We start from the raw sequence: 17,101 nt of genomic DNA on the forward strand, positions 1-17,101 counted from the left end.
ACCGCGGCTCCTCAGGATCAAGTTAGTGGGCCTGTCCAAATCTGATAATGATCAAATGAGGTGGTATGCCCCATTTCAGAACATAGTTTCGCCGAGGGACAGGGACGAATCAGCAGCCAAATCCAGCTGAGAATGCTGCTCATTGTTTGCGCTTTGTTCTCCCACCTGTGGTAGTCATCTGCACACGTCTTGGCCCTGCACTCCATCCACATCTTGGTCAGGTGCCGTCCTTGGGTATTTCCTGTTTGAAAGCAATCTTTGAGAGTTAGATTTTCTATGTGAAGATGAAGGATCTTGAGCTCCGTTAACAGAGTGACGCGGTGCTCAGGCTCAGCAGTCGCTGTCTGGGTGCGTGTGGCATCTAGCATATATGCTTGCGCTACCGAGCTAACTCCATGCCATATTGCCCTAGGGCTTCACGTAGACTCTACACAGATTTCCCCTTGTTCTCCTTCTCGTTGTTCCCTTCTCCGGATGTCAATTCTGCATTCGCCCTTCGGTTCATGTCAATGCTCAAATCCTGCGTGCGGCGAGCAAGACCACGGGTCTTCTCGATAACCGCCTGATAAACTGATGGATGGCTACGATTGGTTGTCACCACATTCTAAAGGTTGAGTTAGCGCATGATCCAGAAAGACGCATCGAAAGGACGAACTTTCTCCAAGTCAATTTTGGCCTCCGTCCCCACACGGGTATCCCGAATCAGATTCACGATCCATTTCTCGCCTTCGGCTTGTGACAGACCAAGTCGAGCGGAGAGATCACTGTAAAATGATGGGTTAGGCAAACCAATGTGAGGGATGGGGTATCACACCCTATATCTATTTTTTGGTGTATCCGGATATAGGTTTCACTGATGATGAATCTTGCATTCTCCATGAACTCGTCTTTGAAATCAGCAAGGAAGAAATCATTGCCCAAAACGATTTCTGCCTCTCCAAGATATTTCTGCGCGCTATCAAAGTCAAATTCACAATACAATTCTTGCAAGAACTTTGTAATAGGATCCGAGTATTGGTACTCCTCTGCTTGGACGATTCTGACAATTTGAAGGAGTGAACCACGAACTGTCCTTGAAGATGAGGTGACTGCCGTCTTTCGCGATATGATGGCGGCGGCAGCGAGATATCTAAGAATCCATGGGCATGAAGTTTGAATAGTGTTGAGATAAGCAGAAGAAAGGAATAGGTCGAGTAGCAAAGTGCGGCCTTCGGGATGCTGGAAGCAGAGGAAAAGAGACCAATGTAGCAGCCACGTCCGGCTTTGTAGCTGCGCTAAGGCACCGCCGGACGGCCCAGTCACACCGCCAGCATCTACTGCCTCTCGGAGGCCCTGTAGCTCGTCCAAGGCATTGTCCCAATTCCCGACGAGAAGATCAGACGCGAATTTGCCCCATTGACTGGAAAGTACAAGAGGAGCTGAAGTTGATAAAATGCGGAAGTGGTACAAGTAATCTCCAGCAAGGCTGTAATTTCCTATTGAGTATTGGAGCTGGCCAAAACTGTAGAGGGCCGAGATTTGCTCCAGGGTCAGCTGCATTAAATGCTTGAGTTGACAGGCCCATCATAAGTCTGGAGGAACGCACACCGTACGTATCCTTCAGGTATTCTAAATTCCGAATTTTGTCTTGGCGTAGCGACTGGGCCACTTCCGGATTCTCAATTACGTGCAGGACGGCTTGAGCCTCTTGTTGTAACCGCTCGATGCTTGATAGAGTTGCGGCTCGTTTGGCGGTGAATTCTATGCAAGATATGACTTAGACGCTCCAAAAAACGTGTTTCAAGGCAGAAATTTGATCACCTTTAGGAACGGGCTGTCCAGGGAATACTTTTCCATACAAGTCAAGCGTGTAATCCACCAAGTCTGTGCTCTTTGCGAGGTCATACAAAGCAAGCTGGACATCCTCCGGCTTATAAATTTCCGACAAAGAAGGATTGAGGAGAACAGGGAAGACGAGATGCCTGTCCAAATACGGTATTATCTTCCTTGTTAAGTCCCACTGCGCCATGCTTAGGATCAATCAAGCTTGAGGATTTTTGGTGTGGTCGTCACGTGGCCGAATTCGATGTGAAATACTGACGCGTGTCTCTTGGAAAGTCTTTGGAGCAGAAACCATCCTTTGCATATATCTTCACTACGCCTCCTCTACCAACAAGTCGTGATTTGGGGATTTACTTCCTTGTGCGTTCATGACTCGACCCTTTACTCAGCGTTGACGTGTCAATGCTTCAGATGACATCTCTGACACACCATCTCCCGGTGTTCATCTCAGGCCCCATCACTTCTGTTATAGGGGCGGTGCGTGGATCCTATTTTGAGCTGCAGGTTGGCTCACCAAGGGACTATCCTCACATAGAAATGTTATGCGTCTCTCGTTGAAGATCTGAATATTGCTGATGTTGAGTGCATTAAGCTGACCATATCCAAGCTCCTCGGAATAGGCATCGTTGCCGGGGGCTCCATTATGAAAATCCCACAAATATTGCTAGGTATGACTTGCGGTCTGTTGTCATAGCATGTTTTTCGACACCGTTTGGTCCAGTGACAAGAGCAGGGACATCTCAGGGTCTCTCATTTCCCGCTTACGTGCTAGAGACGCTGGGATATGCCATAAGCCTCGCCTACTCCGCTCGTAGCAACTTTCCTTTCTCAACCTACGGGGAGAACTTCTTTCTTACCGTCGAAAACATCATCATCACACTCCTAATCACGTATTACCCGGATACGCCAGCGTCTTCGGCCCGTAATCCTGGTAATGCCCTTGTGGTCGTACTCGGTACTGCCGTCCTTCTCGCCATTCTCATCCTGGCGCCGCAACAGTTTTTGTCTCTACTCCAAATTGCGACTCTTCCAATCTCTCTATTCTCGAAGATACCGCAAATTGCTCAAAATTCCAAAGCCAAGTCAACGGGGCAATTGTCAGCAGTGGCTGTCATTTCTCAAATCGTCGGCTGTCTTGCGCGTTTATTCACAACCGCCACCGAAGTTGGAGATCCAATTGTTCTGCTCGGCTTCGGGCTTGCATTACTTCTCAATCTCGTTATTGGGTTCCAGATGTGGAGCTATTGGGGCAAGGAAGTCGTTCATACAGCAGTTGCCGAGAAGCGGATAAGGTTGAAGGAGAAGGTAGAATCGACTCCAATTGCATGGAGCAGTAAGGAGGACATTCCTCCCGTCAGGACCTCGACTCCACCCGCGGCGCGTGCAGGGTCACCTGCTCTAGCGAACCAAGGAAGTAGGAAGTGGGCTAGAAAGGTGGATTGATTATGATTACTGTGTAATTTATTGTAATATTACTGGGATTGTCGACTCTAATAGCATGCATGAAAGCATGTGTACTACTGGGGAACGGGGGACCAAGTCTAGGAAAGATCAAAACCGGCATTCGCTGTGATCGCCTGAAGAAGTTTGCTTCTAAGCACGTATTCATTGGGGTATTGGGGTAACTTCAATTGCAATACGTCGATGTCTGCATCCTAAGAAACGGAAACTCGTGCTCACTTTCAGTAAATTGACGCATGTGCTACTTGTGGGGAGCCGGGAGTCATCCGACTACGTCCGCAACATTAGCGGTGACGAGTTGTGCAGAACATTGTCACTTACACCTGCGTCACGGATGGAGAAGTGGGGATGTAATTCCTGAAAGCCCCTGCGAACAAGTCAGTATTAGGAGGAATTGCGAATCTCGAAAGGTCGTACAATAATGGTGCTCGACTGCAGCTAGTCACGAACCGCAGCAACGATTGTCTCTGCTTCTGGTCGAAAGACTCTACGACCTAATGGTTTGCGGACATCAACATCGTCTCCTATCGAGAGAAATCGAGGACCTACCCTCCAGAAACCCTGCACAACTGCGTGATTCTCGTCGTAGAGACCCCCATAAACTGTATTTCGCTTCAAATCGTCAATGTCAACTGGCTCCTGGGTTCCGCTGATCAAGATTTGCAACTCTTGCTGATCGAACATCCTGTTTTAGCAAAATGTTAATGCCCAAAACGATAAGATACCAGTCAGCGCTTACCTGAGCCACTTCGGATCGATCATGTCTGCAACCCCTTCAAAAAGAGCCTCAAATAACCATTCGTGAACCGGACGTCGTGAATTCGGGCTTGATACCACATACCTCGCTCTGCTTTTTGATTTGAATATTCAAACGATAATTCGCCACGAGGTAAATGTACTGAGTACGGTTCTCCCGAGTCACGGGCACGTTGCTGCCATTTGGGATGAGATCGATCGATTTCGCAACTCCGAACTCGTCGTTCTGAAGCACGCGATGGGAATCAAGCTCAAAACATAACAAGCCTTACTGACCGCGACAACAAAATTTAAAGCCAGGTCTTCTACCTTCCCTTCATAATGTTTCAAGAAGACTAGGCCATTGTAAAGCTCGGGATCTAGTGATCGGAGATCGTCCAGGTTTAGATAACTCTGTCGTCCAAGCCACTGCAAATGGAAATGAGAGCTGAAGAACGCTAGAAATGATTGTGATTTACCTTCCCAAGAAAGAATGATGCAAAACCAACATCAACCAGGATACCCTCATACAGGGCTTTCCCGAGTACTTGACCAATGAATCTGTACCAGTTCAGTTGGTGTGCTGGAACACCCAAATCAGGGAAAACCATGGTCTGGAGGGACTAAGGGCTAACCTTCTCTAGCATAGGAATGTGGATTTGGATACAATTCCTGACGGTTGGTAGCAAGCCAAAGCCCTCGATCTGTATCGAAGGCTTCTTTCGTTAAACTATTCAAAGATAACATCAATGACTGCAGCCTACAATGACAGGACTTTGGATGAGGCTTACGAAGTCAGAAACTCCTTAAACACACCGCCTTCCAATGCAAGTTACAAATTTACTCAAATGGGGTTGCCACAAACGAACATACCTCCATCAATCCCTGCTTCTTCATTTCCCCATTCGTCAACGAACGTAATAGATATTCTTTCCTTTAAAGCCGCACCCAATCCACTGAGTTGATCGAACCCATCTTTCGCTACCTGTTTCCTCCTAATGGTAGCTTGGAACCGTGGTCTTGACCGATGGAGGTTGAACCAGTCATCAAGCCCCAAACGACTAGCATCGTTGGCTATGAAGCGACGGAGGATTTGGACCCGAACGGAAAACGGGATGGAAAACGGGATGTTGTTCAGTACACCAAGCCGAGGCGACATGGAAGCCATTTGACGCCTCGACAGAACACGCGACACTTTAGATGGGCGATCAAGTGACCCTTCATCAGCACTATGAGAAATGAACCAGCTTGAGAACGCCACCGATATTCTGCAGAGCTTCGAGAAACTACTTACACAGCCGCCTCAACGAAGGGTCGCATGTCAATCTGGGAGGTAACGAGCCAGTGATTCAAGGGGACAAATGGTCTTCTAGAGCTGATGAAATACAAACGTGAGCTTAAATGGTTAAGGTGCTCCGTTCGTCCATTGCTCACTCTCTCGCTTGAATAGCCTGTAAGCATTGTGTAGCCATTTCTCTGACAGACTTCCATTGTAGGCGAAGGCCGGGGACACTGTCGTTAGAGATCGTCTGGTCTTCATGCCAGTACAGCGGAAAAGCCACATTGAGCAATTGGCGCGAGAGCGACGCAACTTCATCCAAAGTCAGGGGATTCCCGGCGCCAGCTCCAGCCCGAGTAGCACCGGGCGCCGAAGAAAAAAATTCCTCGTCCCCCATTGTGAGGAGGTTGTGAGTGTATAACTCAGTCATGAACAAGAATGGTGGCCATTGCGATGCAAGGGACGGTGCTGATGGAATTTCCCGTGAGCAACAAGCAGTTATTGAAGCACCATGTGAAACAAACCTGTGAGTTTCTCGATAGCTCGTTTGGGATCATCTTCTTTTCCAATTGCACTTGACCGCACCCATCCCCTCCAAACATCTTTTGTGAGACCAAATCCAATGCTCGATGAGCCGCTATTTAGTACCGTCATCACCTTATCCTTCTTACTCGGCCATACCAGCCAAAGAGCTGTGAAATAATCAAAGATTTTCTGGCGCACATCCGGATGACGTTGCGTCGCATGCACAAGCGCTTCTAAGTCCGAGCGAGAATACAGGGTTTGGAGTCGGAATAAAGTTTTAGAGTCTAGCCGAAGGCTGAACGATTCGGCTCCTCCTGCATGATGCTCGTCCTCGGTATCCGACGAGTCACTCAGCCACGGAGTTGCAGCACCGGACTGCCTCCGCTTTGAAATAGAGTTTCTTGGAGGGTCCATACATCCTGGCTTCAAAGAATCCATCAGAGCGACGAGGAAAGACAAATACATGTTTAGAGTGGGCGAGGATGCCTTCGATACCCTCTGTGATCCAAATGTAAGAAGATTTGCCATCAGATGCACCCTACTCTCCGAGGATCCAGAAAGACGAGATATAATATGAGGTATGGAAAGCTGCGCAAGTGAGACAAATGGTAGCCTAGCGGCCAATTGCGACACAACTGGCAAAGGCAATCGGTTTGGTAAAATCGGCAACGTAAGGATATCAATGGTAAAGGCATGGAGGCATTCCTTATACTCTGGGGTGGCAGGAGGAAACACCGAGAATGGCGTTGTCGAGATAGAAATCAGCGAAGGGATTGATGGAGTCGATTTTGCATCGATGGGCTGTAAGACTGGTAAGTCGAGGCCGACGGATTCCAAAACATGTGCTTACTATCCTCCTGAATGACTCTGCTATGTTCCAATACAAGCCACGTCTTACAAGGTAAATAGAAATTCCAACACAGAGTGATCGGCCTCTTTCGGGCACCGACAGTTGGAAGACATTTGCATCCATGAGTTTCTCCAGTATCGATAGATAATCTAAACTTCTTGGGAAACTTGGGGAATGTAAACATCCCGCACGTATGCGGAAACGAACGACGACTTACACAGGATCCTTAGCTGCAGATTGCATGAGAAGGAGCGCCAATCGCCGAATGAGGACTAGCCAGTTATCTTTGTCAAGCCCCATAAACGGAGAGAATAGCTGGTCTGTGAAATAGTTGGTGCTTGATAAACATGATAATCGGACGCTGAAGAAGTTACCTGCCTCCGGTGTTCATGATTTGTGACCAACGGTGCAGTCTATCTCGGTCGCTGGGGCTGCCGGACCATGCCACCACCAAGTATCTGGTCCACTGAACACCCCCACTGCCTTGGTCAAACTGTTCTCGGAATTTCTCGCGGGCCTTTTTACTTTGTGATCGGCCACGATACCATGACTGGATCCGGATGGCGCTCTGGACCCTGCGTCAACCCAGACAATTTGTCAGCGAGAGGAGGTCCTTTTAGAATTCGAAGGTAGCTCACCTTCTAGTGGCGTCGAGTCGTTCATTCCGTTTAGCCTTGACATTATCAATGATGGAGGCGTGCGATGTTGTCGACGAAGCACCTCCAAGATTGATGTGACGTTGCCTGCTAGGGCCAAAGAAATCGTTGTTCATTAATTGGGTACTAGGAGTCTTCAGTCCTAGGACAGAAACTACAGGTAGTGAGTAGTGATTTACGCCCGAAAAGTTCAGGCTGCTTACGAAGATCGAGGTGGCCTTTGCACGTGATAGTAATTTGGAGAACAGGTCAACTCGAATTTCCTACCTGTCACTCGTTCACTGTGATAACCTAGCTTCCCTGTGCCATCCCACCGCTTGCTGGCACCTTTCTTCCTTCAAGTCCCGCCACACATTCGCTTCATGATTTCTTCTTATCATACGTTGCCCCAGTTCTCAATGGCAACGAACTGAATGCGATTGCTATCCTACGAAGTACGACTAGCTGGTCCAACACAGACGCAGAAAACCTTCTCGAGACCGTGAACTATGCTTTTATTCTATGATCTCTCCCTAAGCAGGCTTTCCCACTGGAGAAATAGATTGAGCTCTTGGACCTCGGTTTTGTGGAGTCGTCCCTTCATAGTTCGACCTACCTATAATCTACCAGGGAACACGCATTCCTAGAGTTCTGCGGACTGAAAGTAATGAGAGAGGAGAGTAGCGCGTCCACCAGTTATACAATGCAAGGGAAATGCACGGCCAAGCCAAATACAAACAGCGCAACTTCTGCATTCGGGCATGGACCCATGATTTGGCGTTTGATTGCTGGTCAGTATTTACATCATTGCTTGTTTCTGTTGCAATTGAGGTTATCTGTCGTGTAGACATCCACAACTACCATGTCGGATACGTCTGGCAACAACGTCCCACAGCAGAGAGCGGTCAGCTCCCCTCCACCGGAACGCGCAGCACCTGGCTTCATACCTGAATCCGTGCTCAATGGACGGCTACTTTCAACCATCAACCAAGTATGCCGCACCGCGAAGTTACACAGCTCCACACCACGCCTGAGCGAAGAGACAAGAGATGGGAGCTTAATCTTAATTATATATATGTTCCTTGGACACCTCCAACAATCTCAGTCACCGTGCCAAGGCGACGGCAACATGTGAGGGCCTAGCCCAATCAAATGCCACCCTAACAGCAAAAGAGTCGATTGCACGGGCTCGCGCAAAACAAGTCATCATGCCATCGACAGCGAATATCACACCAGCTACCCCAGCGCCCCCAACACCCTCACCCACACTCCATAGCAACACCCCAGCATCATCAAGCCACCCGGGTCGGTGGCGATAATCAGGCGGCTGGGGTGATTCTTTTGTGCTGCTGACCACTCTCCATTCAAAAGCGCAACATACATCCGGAGTCAATCCGAACTTTTGAAGAGAAAATACACAACACCGAATAAGCAAATTCTACGGCATATCCCTCTACACACAATCGTACAAAGGAACCTCGTAGTTGTTGGCATAGTTGGAACACATGCGAATGATCTGGCACCCCTGAAAGATGAAATACTAATAGTTGATGATAGCCGGCCAGGCTTGGCAAGACATTAGACAAAGCCATATTCAGTTGCTGCTTACCTAATCGTTCAGCCACCTACGCGATCGTATGAGCGCAGCAAATTTTGGCGATCATCCGTACCGCCCGCAGCTCACCTTGGTGGCTAGAGCAGCCTATATCTAGGTCCCTCGAATGATCATGTCCACATCTATCAAGTTGCCGCCCTCAGCACTAGTGCTTATGGCCAAAATAACTCAACTATGTAGTCTCCACCCAACTGTACCATTAGCTCTTCAATCACGCAGTCAACACATACTCGTTCAATCATCGAGACCACCGGTGGTTGTGGTCTGGCGTTTGTCCCGGGAGCGCTGAAGCTAGCACGCGCCTAGTGTTTACGCGCCTATCTTGGTCCTGTAGATAAGTGATGTAATGTTGCAATGCATGCAGTAAATAGTGTTGGTGCCTGGCCACAGCCTCATCACACAGCAACCCCTGCTATGGAAGCAACTGCGCAAGAACTCAGATTATAAGACACATGAGGATTGTTCCTTCTGAACACGTTCCTCCACCCGCTTCACTGACCAACCATACCCGCCATGAGCTACATTGGAGAGTCCACCGTCGTTGGCGATGAGCTTGAGCCATCTACTAAGTCACAGGAGCCTGCTCCAACTGCCAGAGCGAACCACTTGCCCGGTTCACGCGGCGGGCCACAATCGTCGTTGGGACAGAAGTTGGCTCAGAATACCTTCGAATATATAGTGAGCCGCCCGGTCGTTTGCTTGCCTCCTCGATTATAAGGCTAATTTATCATTCAGAACAGGCAGTTCTTCATCCGCATTCAGGAGGATGGGTTGATACCCGCATTACAGAAACTCGACGCTCAGCTACAAAGCGTCAGTAGCCATTCTGTCCAACGTCCTCGCACAGCTGAGGCGAACCGTTAATTCAGGCTGGACACCGTCGTATTCTTTCCAAGAAGAACCCTATTACTTGGGCAGGCCACGAGATTACAGCTGGTCGCATAGGCGTCGTCAATCATGGTGGCCTCCCAAAAGTACTGACCAAGGCTGGTCGCTACCCACGTTTTCCTCTAAGGTATTACATTCTCTTATTTACCGTGCCAAGTCTGAGGATATAACTTCAATCTAGGAACTGGTGGGCTAGGGAGTTTCACGGAACCAAAGGCATTTCCGACACGATCATTGAGTTCCTAGGGTTGACGATTGTCCAAGTATCTCAGAACCAGGTAGGGTAGTTAACATGAATGAATAGAAATTCAACTTGATGGTCATCTTCTGAGGCCGCTGTGGTTTGCGATCCCCAGAATAGGGTTTTCATCGTAAGAGTAAGTGTGCGGTGTTAACCTGATCATTGCGACGCTGAATAATTACAACTCCGTTCACAGAACGGAGGGTTCGTAGCCTTTGCGGTCGAAGGTTCCTACTCTGTTCTCGAGGTTATTGATCAAACCCATCTTCCAAAGACCGTCCGTGACCCCGTGAGCACCGTTTCTCCCCCCGTACGATTTACCTCTTACTAACCTTACTTTTTAGGTCACGAAAGCTATCTTGGGACACACTCACGAAGTAAACATGAGGTCCGTGGTTAGCTTTAGGGGAAAATCGAATGACTATGTAGGCGCGTTGTTGTTCGTAATTTTTCGTACGCCGCAGAGTCGCAGCTGTACTTACCGCTTCCCTTTCGAAGCTTGGACGTTCCAGCAAATAATTGCGCGATCCTTCAGCGCGGGGATGATCTTGAACAGATTGGTGCTGGACAGCATTGCATTACAAGCCCGAACGTAACCCTTCGAGGCCTATTTACTTGTGGAGAGAATCAGCTTGAAATGCCTACAAAGGATATTTTCACTAGGGATCAAGTTCCGGTGGCGCTTACCATCTATCTGAAATGGTAAGCTCTTGCGTGACATTTTTTAAATTCTCCGAGTGGTTCTTATGAAGGGTTGGGAAGGCAACTCAACGAACCGCTGAAGCTCACAACACATGGTTATAACACCCCTTACGAGGCTCTCCGAGATAAGGCACAGTCGATTCTTACTCAGATCGTTGCTCATCGTATGTTGCCCTTCAACAACGTCGCTAGCCAAGGTATTCACTACGAACCTCTGCATACCAGTTGATTATAGTTCCATGGTGAAACAACGATCGCTTGCACCGGACGGTTTGCAAGGGGCCAACGGAGAGGACGATGCCACTGCGGCCTTTTTGGATGCCCTTCGCAGCAGAGCGATGGACGAGTTGGTCTTAGCTGCTCTCGAGTATGGGATAACGCTCAAGGACCTTGGTGAATCGTTTTTCTGTCAGATGTCATCATAACCTTTGTGCTCACATACCACATAGCCGTCATCGATCGTCAATTCAAAGGTGATATCGCTACGACTATGGACAAACTTACGACTCGTGCGTTACAAGCACAAGTCGAAGCAGCGGTAGGCCCCGGTTCTCTACAGATGTGCTCGGTTTCTGACGAGTTCACGTTTTAGAACGTTGACCGGGAGAACAGTAACAAGGTTAAGCAAGAGGAGGGTAATCTCCAAGTGGTCATGGTGAAGGCACAGCAACGAAAGACTCAAGCAGATGCTGAGGCATACACGGTTCGTCAACCTTCAAACTGTCTCTTATCTTGACCCTATCTAGAAAGGGAACCAAAATAGATTGTTACCCAAGCCAAAGCCAAAGCTGAAGCAGTCCAACTTGACGCTCAAGCTCAAGCAACCGCCACGCGCCTTCATGCTCAAGCTGATGCTGATGCTATACGAACAAAGGCGAAGGCTGCGGAGGACGTCCAGGACGAGTTCTCACGAGAGATGGAATTGAGGAGAATGGAAGTTTCAAGAGTTCACGCCTACGGAAATAACACTGTGTTTGTTCAAGGTGATGCAGGTAGCCTTGGTCCAAGCATGGCGCAAGGATTGGCGATGGCGAGGGGTTTCAAAGCTGGAGACGCTCCACGTATACAATGAGTAGTACTGATTTTCCTTGTTCACCTGATTCATAAACTCTTCCATTCTCCGCATCTCCACTGTCCCTTTGTTGTTCTCGGGTTGGGTCGACTGTCTATCATGTACAATTAGGTTCCATTTTTCCAATGTTCATTTTCATCCATATGGTACCTGTGGTTTGGGACAATTGGTTAATAATCGGATTCATAAGCACTACGATTTAATAGCAGGTGGCACTGGGACGACTAAGCTATCGAGCGGGCAGCCAAAACATTCACCAGCGTTTTATAAACCGTGAAGGTTGTCGGCAGAGAGGACCTTGCTCCAGAATCCCGTGTTCCGGGGAGTCGAACTCTATTCCAAGAGTTTCGGCCAGGTCGAGGGCTGCCGACGCCGGGAGACTATCCGTGATGGACGACCATGTTCTGGGTGGTGAAAGAGGGGGAAATTGAAGGTGATGACATTCATCAAATACCAGATAATTGCAATCCAGCAACGGAAGAGATGATTCGAGCTTACTCTTTAAAGACTTTCTTCCTCATCTTCCATTGATCGCGCCATTTGATCCATTCTGCATCAACCCGGGCCATGTCTTCTGGTGTAGGCACCAAAGTATCCGCGGATCCGGTGGACATTGAGCGAAATGGTTCCAGTTTTGCTTCGAAGGTCTGCATCGCTGTGCCTAGTGCAGTGAGCAAAGCCGGTAGATCGTTCGTGGGTGGTTGAGATCGAAGGGCAGTTGATTCTAGAGCGGAGACATGCAGAAGTAAGCCTCCACTAGGTGTGCACATATTTACCCGCAGCCAAGTTCTTATTGGAGCTAGTGATGGCTTTTATTCTTTCCTTGCATTCGAGCAGTTCCTGTTCAAGTTCAGCCGCTTTCTCAGGAGGTACGTCTTCTATATCGCACTGAAGATATGATAAAGAGGGGAATGGTCAGTAAAGAGGGCGGGGTAAGTTGCTGCAGCGTTCGACCTGTTTCGCAACAAAGAACGTCTGCTTCCCTGTGGCGCAATGTAATGAGTAGGATTGTGGCGCTAGATCGTGAAAAACTGACAGACGAACCATAAGTTTTTTGGGTAATTTCGTCTTTCTCGGCCAACGCCAGTAATATTTTTTGTGTATTTGGTTTTGAGACAGCATTCTTTAGGTTAGCTGAGATGTCGGCTAGAGATAATGAAACAAGCTGAATCAGACTTTTCCACTGGACGTTCAGATGCATCGTTATGATTTTATCGCATCACCAGTAGCAATGGCCTAGTAGGAGGGAACACAAATCTCACCTGCGCCGTATGGCCTGTTGCACTTCCTGATGTAGTCACGTATAGCTTTCTCAGCTGCAGGGACGTTCAACGCGTTAGTAGGATATTAGAAAACACAGGTGTGTCTGCGTAGTTGCAGGTATGGCTTTGAATCGGCGCGATGTGACGAGCCTAGTGGCCCATAGTGGCCATCACCTCGGCCTCTCGATCCGAGACTCACCAGCAGGTCCCTTCAGCATTGGAGTTTTCTCTTTATCGGTTCCAGCATCTTTCGGGGCCATTACGCGTGCTGAGCGCGTAACGACTAATAAGTTGAACCAGGCTACTTTTGTTATGAGGGTTCCCCTCAAACTGGATGGCCGAGCTTCCGATGTTGCCCATTTCCCACGGGGTGGCCATGCGGAATCCCACGGTAAAAAAAAAATCGAAGCCCCTCTGGAAACAAGAGCCTCGCAAGCTCGGCCAATAATATACCGACACTTGGGTAGTGAAGACGCGATTAGCTTAAGTGTAAATTCAATCGGCCAATTCCGCTCCTCCAGAGACTTGGTAGAGAACGAGCGAGACGAGTTTTGATAAGATTGCTGGGAAGTGCGGGAAGTTTCGTCCACTCCAACTTCAAGTGCCTTAGATACTTAAGACTCAGCAAATAATCACACTCATTAGCATTCCGGAGTCGCTCTGCGTCCTGCCTCCTTGGCTTAGTGGTATAGCGCCTCTCTCGTAAAGAGGAGATCCAGTGTTCGACTCACTGAGGGGGCAAATGCTTCTTTTGTCGTAAAAAAAGTTTTTATTTACCTGAGTGGGAAATCTTTCACCATTGTTTGCGTGACCGGTTTTCTCGTCCAATAGTTCAAGATGCGAGACGAAAGGCTAGACGTATATTCGTCATATATACATGAAGAAGGTCGGAACTAGGAGGTTTTAGTCAAACAAGCCGAAGCCCTAGAGGGAGGTCAGAAAGTTGGTCAAATTGTAGGGGAAATAAGAGACCTACCATGTCATCATCAGACTCTTCCTTCTCTTCTTCCTTTGCCTCAACCTTCTCCTCAGCTGCAGCACCGGTATCAGCAGTGGCAGCAGGAACAGCTGCAACAGCAAAAGCTTCCGGATTGGCAAGGTACTCCTTAACCTATATTTAAAAAAAGGCTATGGTCAGAGCCAACTCGAGTGGAAATGCACGCAAGGGCGAGTGAAGTGATCAGTGTAACTATGACTCTTATGTTTGCCATCAAAGCGCGAAACGCTCAGAGCTTTCAGTGTATATAACATCATTCGAATGAAGCTCGTCCAAGGACACAGGAAGGAGAGTATAACGTACCTTCTCAGCACCTTCGAAGGTGTACTCGGTGGCAATGGAGAGAGCGAGAAGATTCTTGTAGGCATTGACAAGGAGGTGAGGCATCGAAACGATGGTCGGGTATTTAAGGGCGAGCGAAATGGAGGCAACGGTCTTCACACCACTTAAGAAGCGGTCAATGAGGACCTTTTCATCAATGTCGAGAACATCGGGACTAAAGATATTACCACCATCGTAGATCTGAATTACAGTCATACCGTACGTGAACGGTGAGATGTTAAGCATGTTAAGAAGAGTCGCTTCAGACGTCCCAACACGCTCGCCAGCCGTCACGACCTGAATGTCATTGACAATTTCGATGGTACCACGGGCAATCTTGGTAGGAATGCGCAGTGCCTGGAAGAAAGCAGTCTTGCCAGGCTCCATACCAGTGTTCCCAGCAGGAATGACGACATTGACCGTGGCGAGAGCACCAGCACGGGCAGGGGCGGCCACCTTGTTGGCGGTGATAACGGTACGGAGCTCCTTCAAGTCTCCATTCGTGAAGACGAAACCGATGTTTCCCTTGATGTAGGGAAGCAAAGGCTCACACGTCGGGATTTCCTCAATAAAGAGGCGAAGAGCCCGGCGGACCATGGTGTTCTTACCCATCAGGACAACACCCTTACCACGAAGGGAAACACGAATCTGATGCATCTGGTTGGAACTAACGTTGTCGACATTGACGAGGAAGATAGACTCTATGAAAGCGCAAGGTGTAAGAGGTGAACTGCCGAGAGCTTCGACCCCACATACTGTAAGTCTCCAAGAGCTGCTTCAGCTTGACAACATAAGCTTCCTTCTTCACGCGAGGGAGACCCATCTTGTATCTTCTACTAAGCAGACACTCAGCATCATAGCTAACGCAAGAGATCCAAAGACATACTTTGGCTACAGTGAAATCAATCGGAGTGAATGAGTATTACGACAGAGCCTCCCAATGACCTCTTAAAAGTGTGTCCAGGTGTTACTACCAATACATCGTACCGTGTGTCGACTACGGCTCACCTTTGGGACCAAAGGATTTTTCAAGGGACTGTCGGGGAGTATGGATTGAATCAATTCTAGAATGCGGAACCAATTTATAAATGTGCAGTTCCTCGGACCTTGCCATGGACAACAGTGATGTGTCATGTCAATTATGCAAAGTATGTACAATCATCGATCGCTAACGAACGAAGAGTAAATTAGTCTAGATGGCTTAATATTATTTTGCAGAGAGCTTGCTCCAAACAATCATTATAGCAAGGGCGTAACGCTCGAATTGGTCCTTCGACATGAATAGCAAAGCCTGAGATAGCACTGCCTTTGTTATTTGTGCATTCATACCCTAAGAGCCCTAGATAAGCAGGAAGGACAAAAGGACAGAGTGTTGCACGAACCCGATACCACCCAATGAAGCCGTCCTCCTTGAGCACCCTCTTCAACACATCTAACGAACCAGTGTATCTTGGGGTTTTCTTAGCCGGGGCTTCTCCTTTTTCAGCCGCATCATCCTCTTCAGCTTCGGTCGAGCCCCTAGCTTGGACGCGAACTTTCGCCATAATATACGGATATGTTACCTAACGCAGATAGAGACGAATGGACAAAAAACTGAGATAGCCTATATAAGCTGACCCTACTCTTCACTTACCACAGTGGCGAGTGACTTTGACAGAGCACCAACTACGAACGACTGCCATGGAAACATCTTCGCGCCGGCAGGCTCAGAGAAGAGGACAACCGACTTGACTCGCTCAAACAAGCCATAGGTAATAGCTGGATTGACTGTCAAAATCAGGCCAGGCTTAATCCCTAGCCATAGACCTCCTACTCCATCTTCCCTGACGATGTCCTGGGCCACCTCGAAGAAGCCGTTACCCTTCCGTTTGATACCCAGAGCTTTCTCCTCGGCGGTTAGGGGCTTTACAGTACTAACTTGTTGTCTTGTGGCAATGACGGCGACGGGGATAGTGAATATCTGCGCCAGAGCCCCTGCAAATGCTCCAAGTATAAGCTCGGCAGCAGTGGATGGAGAAGGCGCTTTTTTCCCTTGAGGCGACCCTGCAGACTGCCGTCTAATATAAGCGCCCCGGACAATGCTATAGAAGAAGAAATATGCGTATTCTGCCAGGCATGAGCGTTTACGACGACGATGAAGACGAGCCCGAGGTGACAATCAGTGACCGAAGTTCGCATGATGTGATTGATGATGGGGCATACGCATTGAGAAGGTGTTCAGCATGCTAGCCCCAAAGCCCTTGTAGTAACCACCGATGCCTTCATTCTTGAGAATAGAGACCAAGAGGGTCAAGATCGTCGGCTTGGCCTTCCCCTCACTGCTCGAGGAAGCTTGTATACGTGTCTTCACACTAGGAGGGGAACATCAGGAGCGACTCCTATACATGGTGGGAATGACGCACGTATCTAGTGGGTAAACGACACTGCGAGCGTAGATGAGCTCCGTCTGGATACCGGTAGTGTCAAATAAACACCTACGCATTACTGAAGACACCACCCAAAGCCCCAGCAAGCGCATAACCAAATGGGGTGAGCTCTGTTACCGGCTTAGATGCAGCGACCATTAGGGGAGAACAGAAAGATCGATGATGAGGCCCGGTCCCAAAGCTTAAGATGCGGAGCTTCAAGTAGGACGGGCCCGTGCGACAATTGCCGGGTCAGTGATTTGGATGTCACATGCAATTCTTGTGTATGCAA

The 17,101-nt window shown here is 48.6% G+C and overlaps 8 protein-coding genes and 1 non-coding gene across 9 annotated transcripts; 3 read left to right on the top strand and 6 right to left on the bottom strand.

Annotated features, from left to right (window-relative positions):
- Positions 1–185: 185 nt before the first annotated feature.
- Positions 186–2,055, bottom strand: EI90DRAFT_3037141 (eukaryotic translation initiation factor 3 subunit 6). Its single transcript, XM_039058748.1, has 5 exons — positions 1,801–2,055; positions 1,586–1,740; positions 815–1,533; positions 656–764; positions 186–604 (listed from the first exon to the last, which is right to left on the bottom strand). The coding sequence occupies exons 1-5, from the start codon at positions 2,006–2,008 to the stop codon at positions 428–430; spliced, it is 1,368 nt and encodes a 455-aa protein (XP_038921168.1). The 5' UTR covers positions 2,009–2,055; the 3' UTR covers positions 186–427.
- A 24-nt stretch (positions 2,056–2,079) lies between these two features.
- EI90DRAFT_2966712 (mannose-P-dolichol utilization defect 1 protein) lies at positions 2,080–3,264 on the top strand (the record flags this gene model as incomplete). Its single annotated transcript, XM_039055578.1, has 5 exons — positions 2,080–2,181; positions 2,233–2,298; positions 2,357–2,489; positions 2,543–3,081; positions 3,124–3,264. Exons 2-5 carry the CDS (start codon positions 2,233–2,235, stop codon positions 3,262–3,264), a joined length of 879 nt encoding a protein of 292 aa, XP_038921169.1. The 5' UTR covers positions 2,080–2,181.
- On the bottom strand, positions 3,220–7,084 carry EI90DRAFT_2966715 (uncharacterized protein). The gene is made up of 18 exons (XM_039055579.1): positions 7,046–7,084; positions 6,889–6,991; positions 6,672–6,837; positions 5,821–6,622; positions 5,452–5,764; positions 5,312–5,392; positions 4,891–5,246; positions 4,809–4,836; positions 4,653–4,747; positions 4,497–4,600; positions 4,315–4,446; positions 4,124–4,264; positions 4,022–4,068; positions 3,832–3,967; positions 3,700–3,776; positions 3,604–3,649; positions 3,502–3,552; positions 3,220–3,446 (listed from the first exon to the last, which is right to left on the bottom strand). The coding sequence occupies exons 2-18, from the start codon at positions 6,969–6,971 to the stop codon at positions 3,363–3,365; spliced, it is 2,742 nt and encodes a 913-aa protein (XP_038921170.1). The 5' UTR covers positions 6,972–6,991; positions 7,046–7,084; the 3' UTR covers positions 3,220–3,362.
- Positions 6,818–7,541, bottom strand: EI90DRAFT_2254957 (uncharacterized protein). The gene is made up of 4 exons (XM_039052770.1): positions 7,310–7,541; positions 7,046–7,246; positions 6,889–6,991; positions 6,818–6,837 (listed from the first exon to the last, which is right to left on the bottom strand). Exons 1-3 carry the CDS (start codon positions 7,441–7,443, stop codon positions 6,961–6,963), a joined length of 366 nt encoding a protein of 121 aa, XP_038921171.1. The 5' UTR covers positions 7,444–7,541; the 3' UTR covers positions 6,818–6,837; positions 6,889–6,960.
- A 1,893-nt stretch (positions 7,542–9,434) lies between these two features.
- EI90DRAFT_3117391 (uncharacterized protein) lies at positions 9,435–11,824 on the top strand (the record flags this gene model as incomplete). Its single annotated transcript, XM_039062990.1, has 13 exons — positions 9,435–9,599; positions 9,657–9,734; positions 9,791–9,936; positions 9,991–10,087; positions 10,142–10,186; positions 10,247–10,339; positions 10,395–10,489; positions 10,549–10,752; positions 10,813–10,916; positions 10,978–11,145; positions 11,202–11,290; positions 11,345–11,455; positions 11,516–11,824. The coding sequence occupies 13 exons, from the start codon at positions 9,435–9,437 to the stop codon at positions 11,822–11,824; spliced, it is 1,704 nt and encodes a 567-aa protein (XP_038921172.1).
- Positions 11,825–12,006: 182 nt separating this feature from the next.
- Positions 12,007–13,672, bottom strand: EI90DRAFT_3286084 (TBPIP-domain-containing protein). The gene is made up of 8 exons (XM_039067001.1): positions 13,532–13,672; positions 13,286–13,382; positions 13,087–13,140; positions 12,869–12,970; positions 12,779–12,807; positions 12,601–12,712; positions 12,323–12,548; positions 12,007–12,228 (listed from the first exon to the last, which is right to left on the bottom strand). Exons 2-8 carry the CDS (start codon positions 13,344–13,346, stop codon positions 12,078–12,080), a joined length of 735 nt encoding a protein of 244 aa, XP_038921173.1. The 5' UTR covers positions 13,347–13,382; positions 13,532–13,672; the 3' UTR covers positions 12,007–12,077.
- Positions 13,673–13,755: 83 nt separating this feature from the next.
- On the top strand, positions 13,756–13,827 carry EI90DRAFT_t50. Its single transcript has one exon. It is a non-coding gene; the product is annotated as a tRNA-Thr (tRNA).
- Positions 13,828–13,989: 162 nt separating this feature from the next.
- On the bottom strand, positions 13,990–15,440 carry EI90DRAFT_3286085 (ribosomal protein L10-domain-containing protein; the record flags this gene model as incomplete). The annotated part of the gene is made up of 6 exons (XM_039067002.1): positions 15,413–15,440; positions 15,291–15,295; positions 15,161–15,240; positions 14,387–15,105; positions 14,063–14,197; positions 13,990–14,010 (listed from the first exon to the last, which is right to left on the bottom strand). Exons 3-6 carry the CDS (start codon positions 15,225–15,227, stop codon positions 13,990–13,992), a joined length of 942 nt encoding a protein of 313 aa, XP_038921174.1. The 5' UTR covers positions 15,228–15,240; positions 15,291–15,295; positions 15,413–15,440.
- A 95-nt stretch (positions 15,441–15,535) lies between these two features.
- EI90DRAFT_2990153 (mitochondrial carrier domain-containing protein) lies at positions 15,536–16,968 on the bottom strand (the record flags this gene model as incomplete). Its single annotated transcript, XM_039056081.1, has 6 exons — positions 15,536–15,734; positions 15,787–15,966; positions 16,038–16,510; positions 16,607–16,755; positions 16,807–16,827; positions 16,883–16,968. 6 exons carry the CDS (start codon positions 16,966–16,968, stop codon positions 15,612–15,614), a joined length of 1,032 nt encoding a protein of 343 aa, XP_038921175.1. The 3' UTR covers positions 15,536–15,611.
- Between the last annotated feature and the right edge of the window lie 133 nt (positions 16,969–17,101).

The sequence above is a fragment of the Cantharellus anzutake genome (genome assembly GCF_015039405.1).
Source record: "Cantharellus anzutake strain C23 chromosome Unknown EI90scaffold_6, whole genome shotgun sequence".
NCBI lineage: Eukaryota > Fungi > Basidiomycota > Agaricomycetes > Cantharellales > Hydnaceae > Cantharellus > Cantharellus anzutake.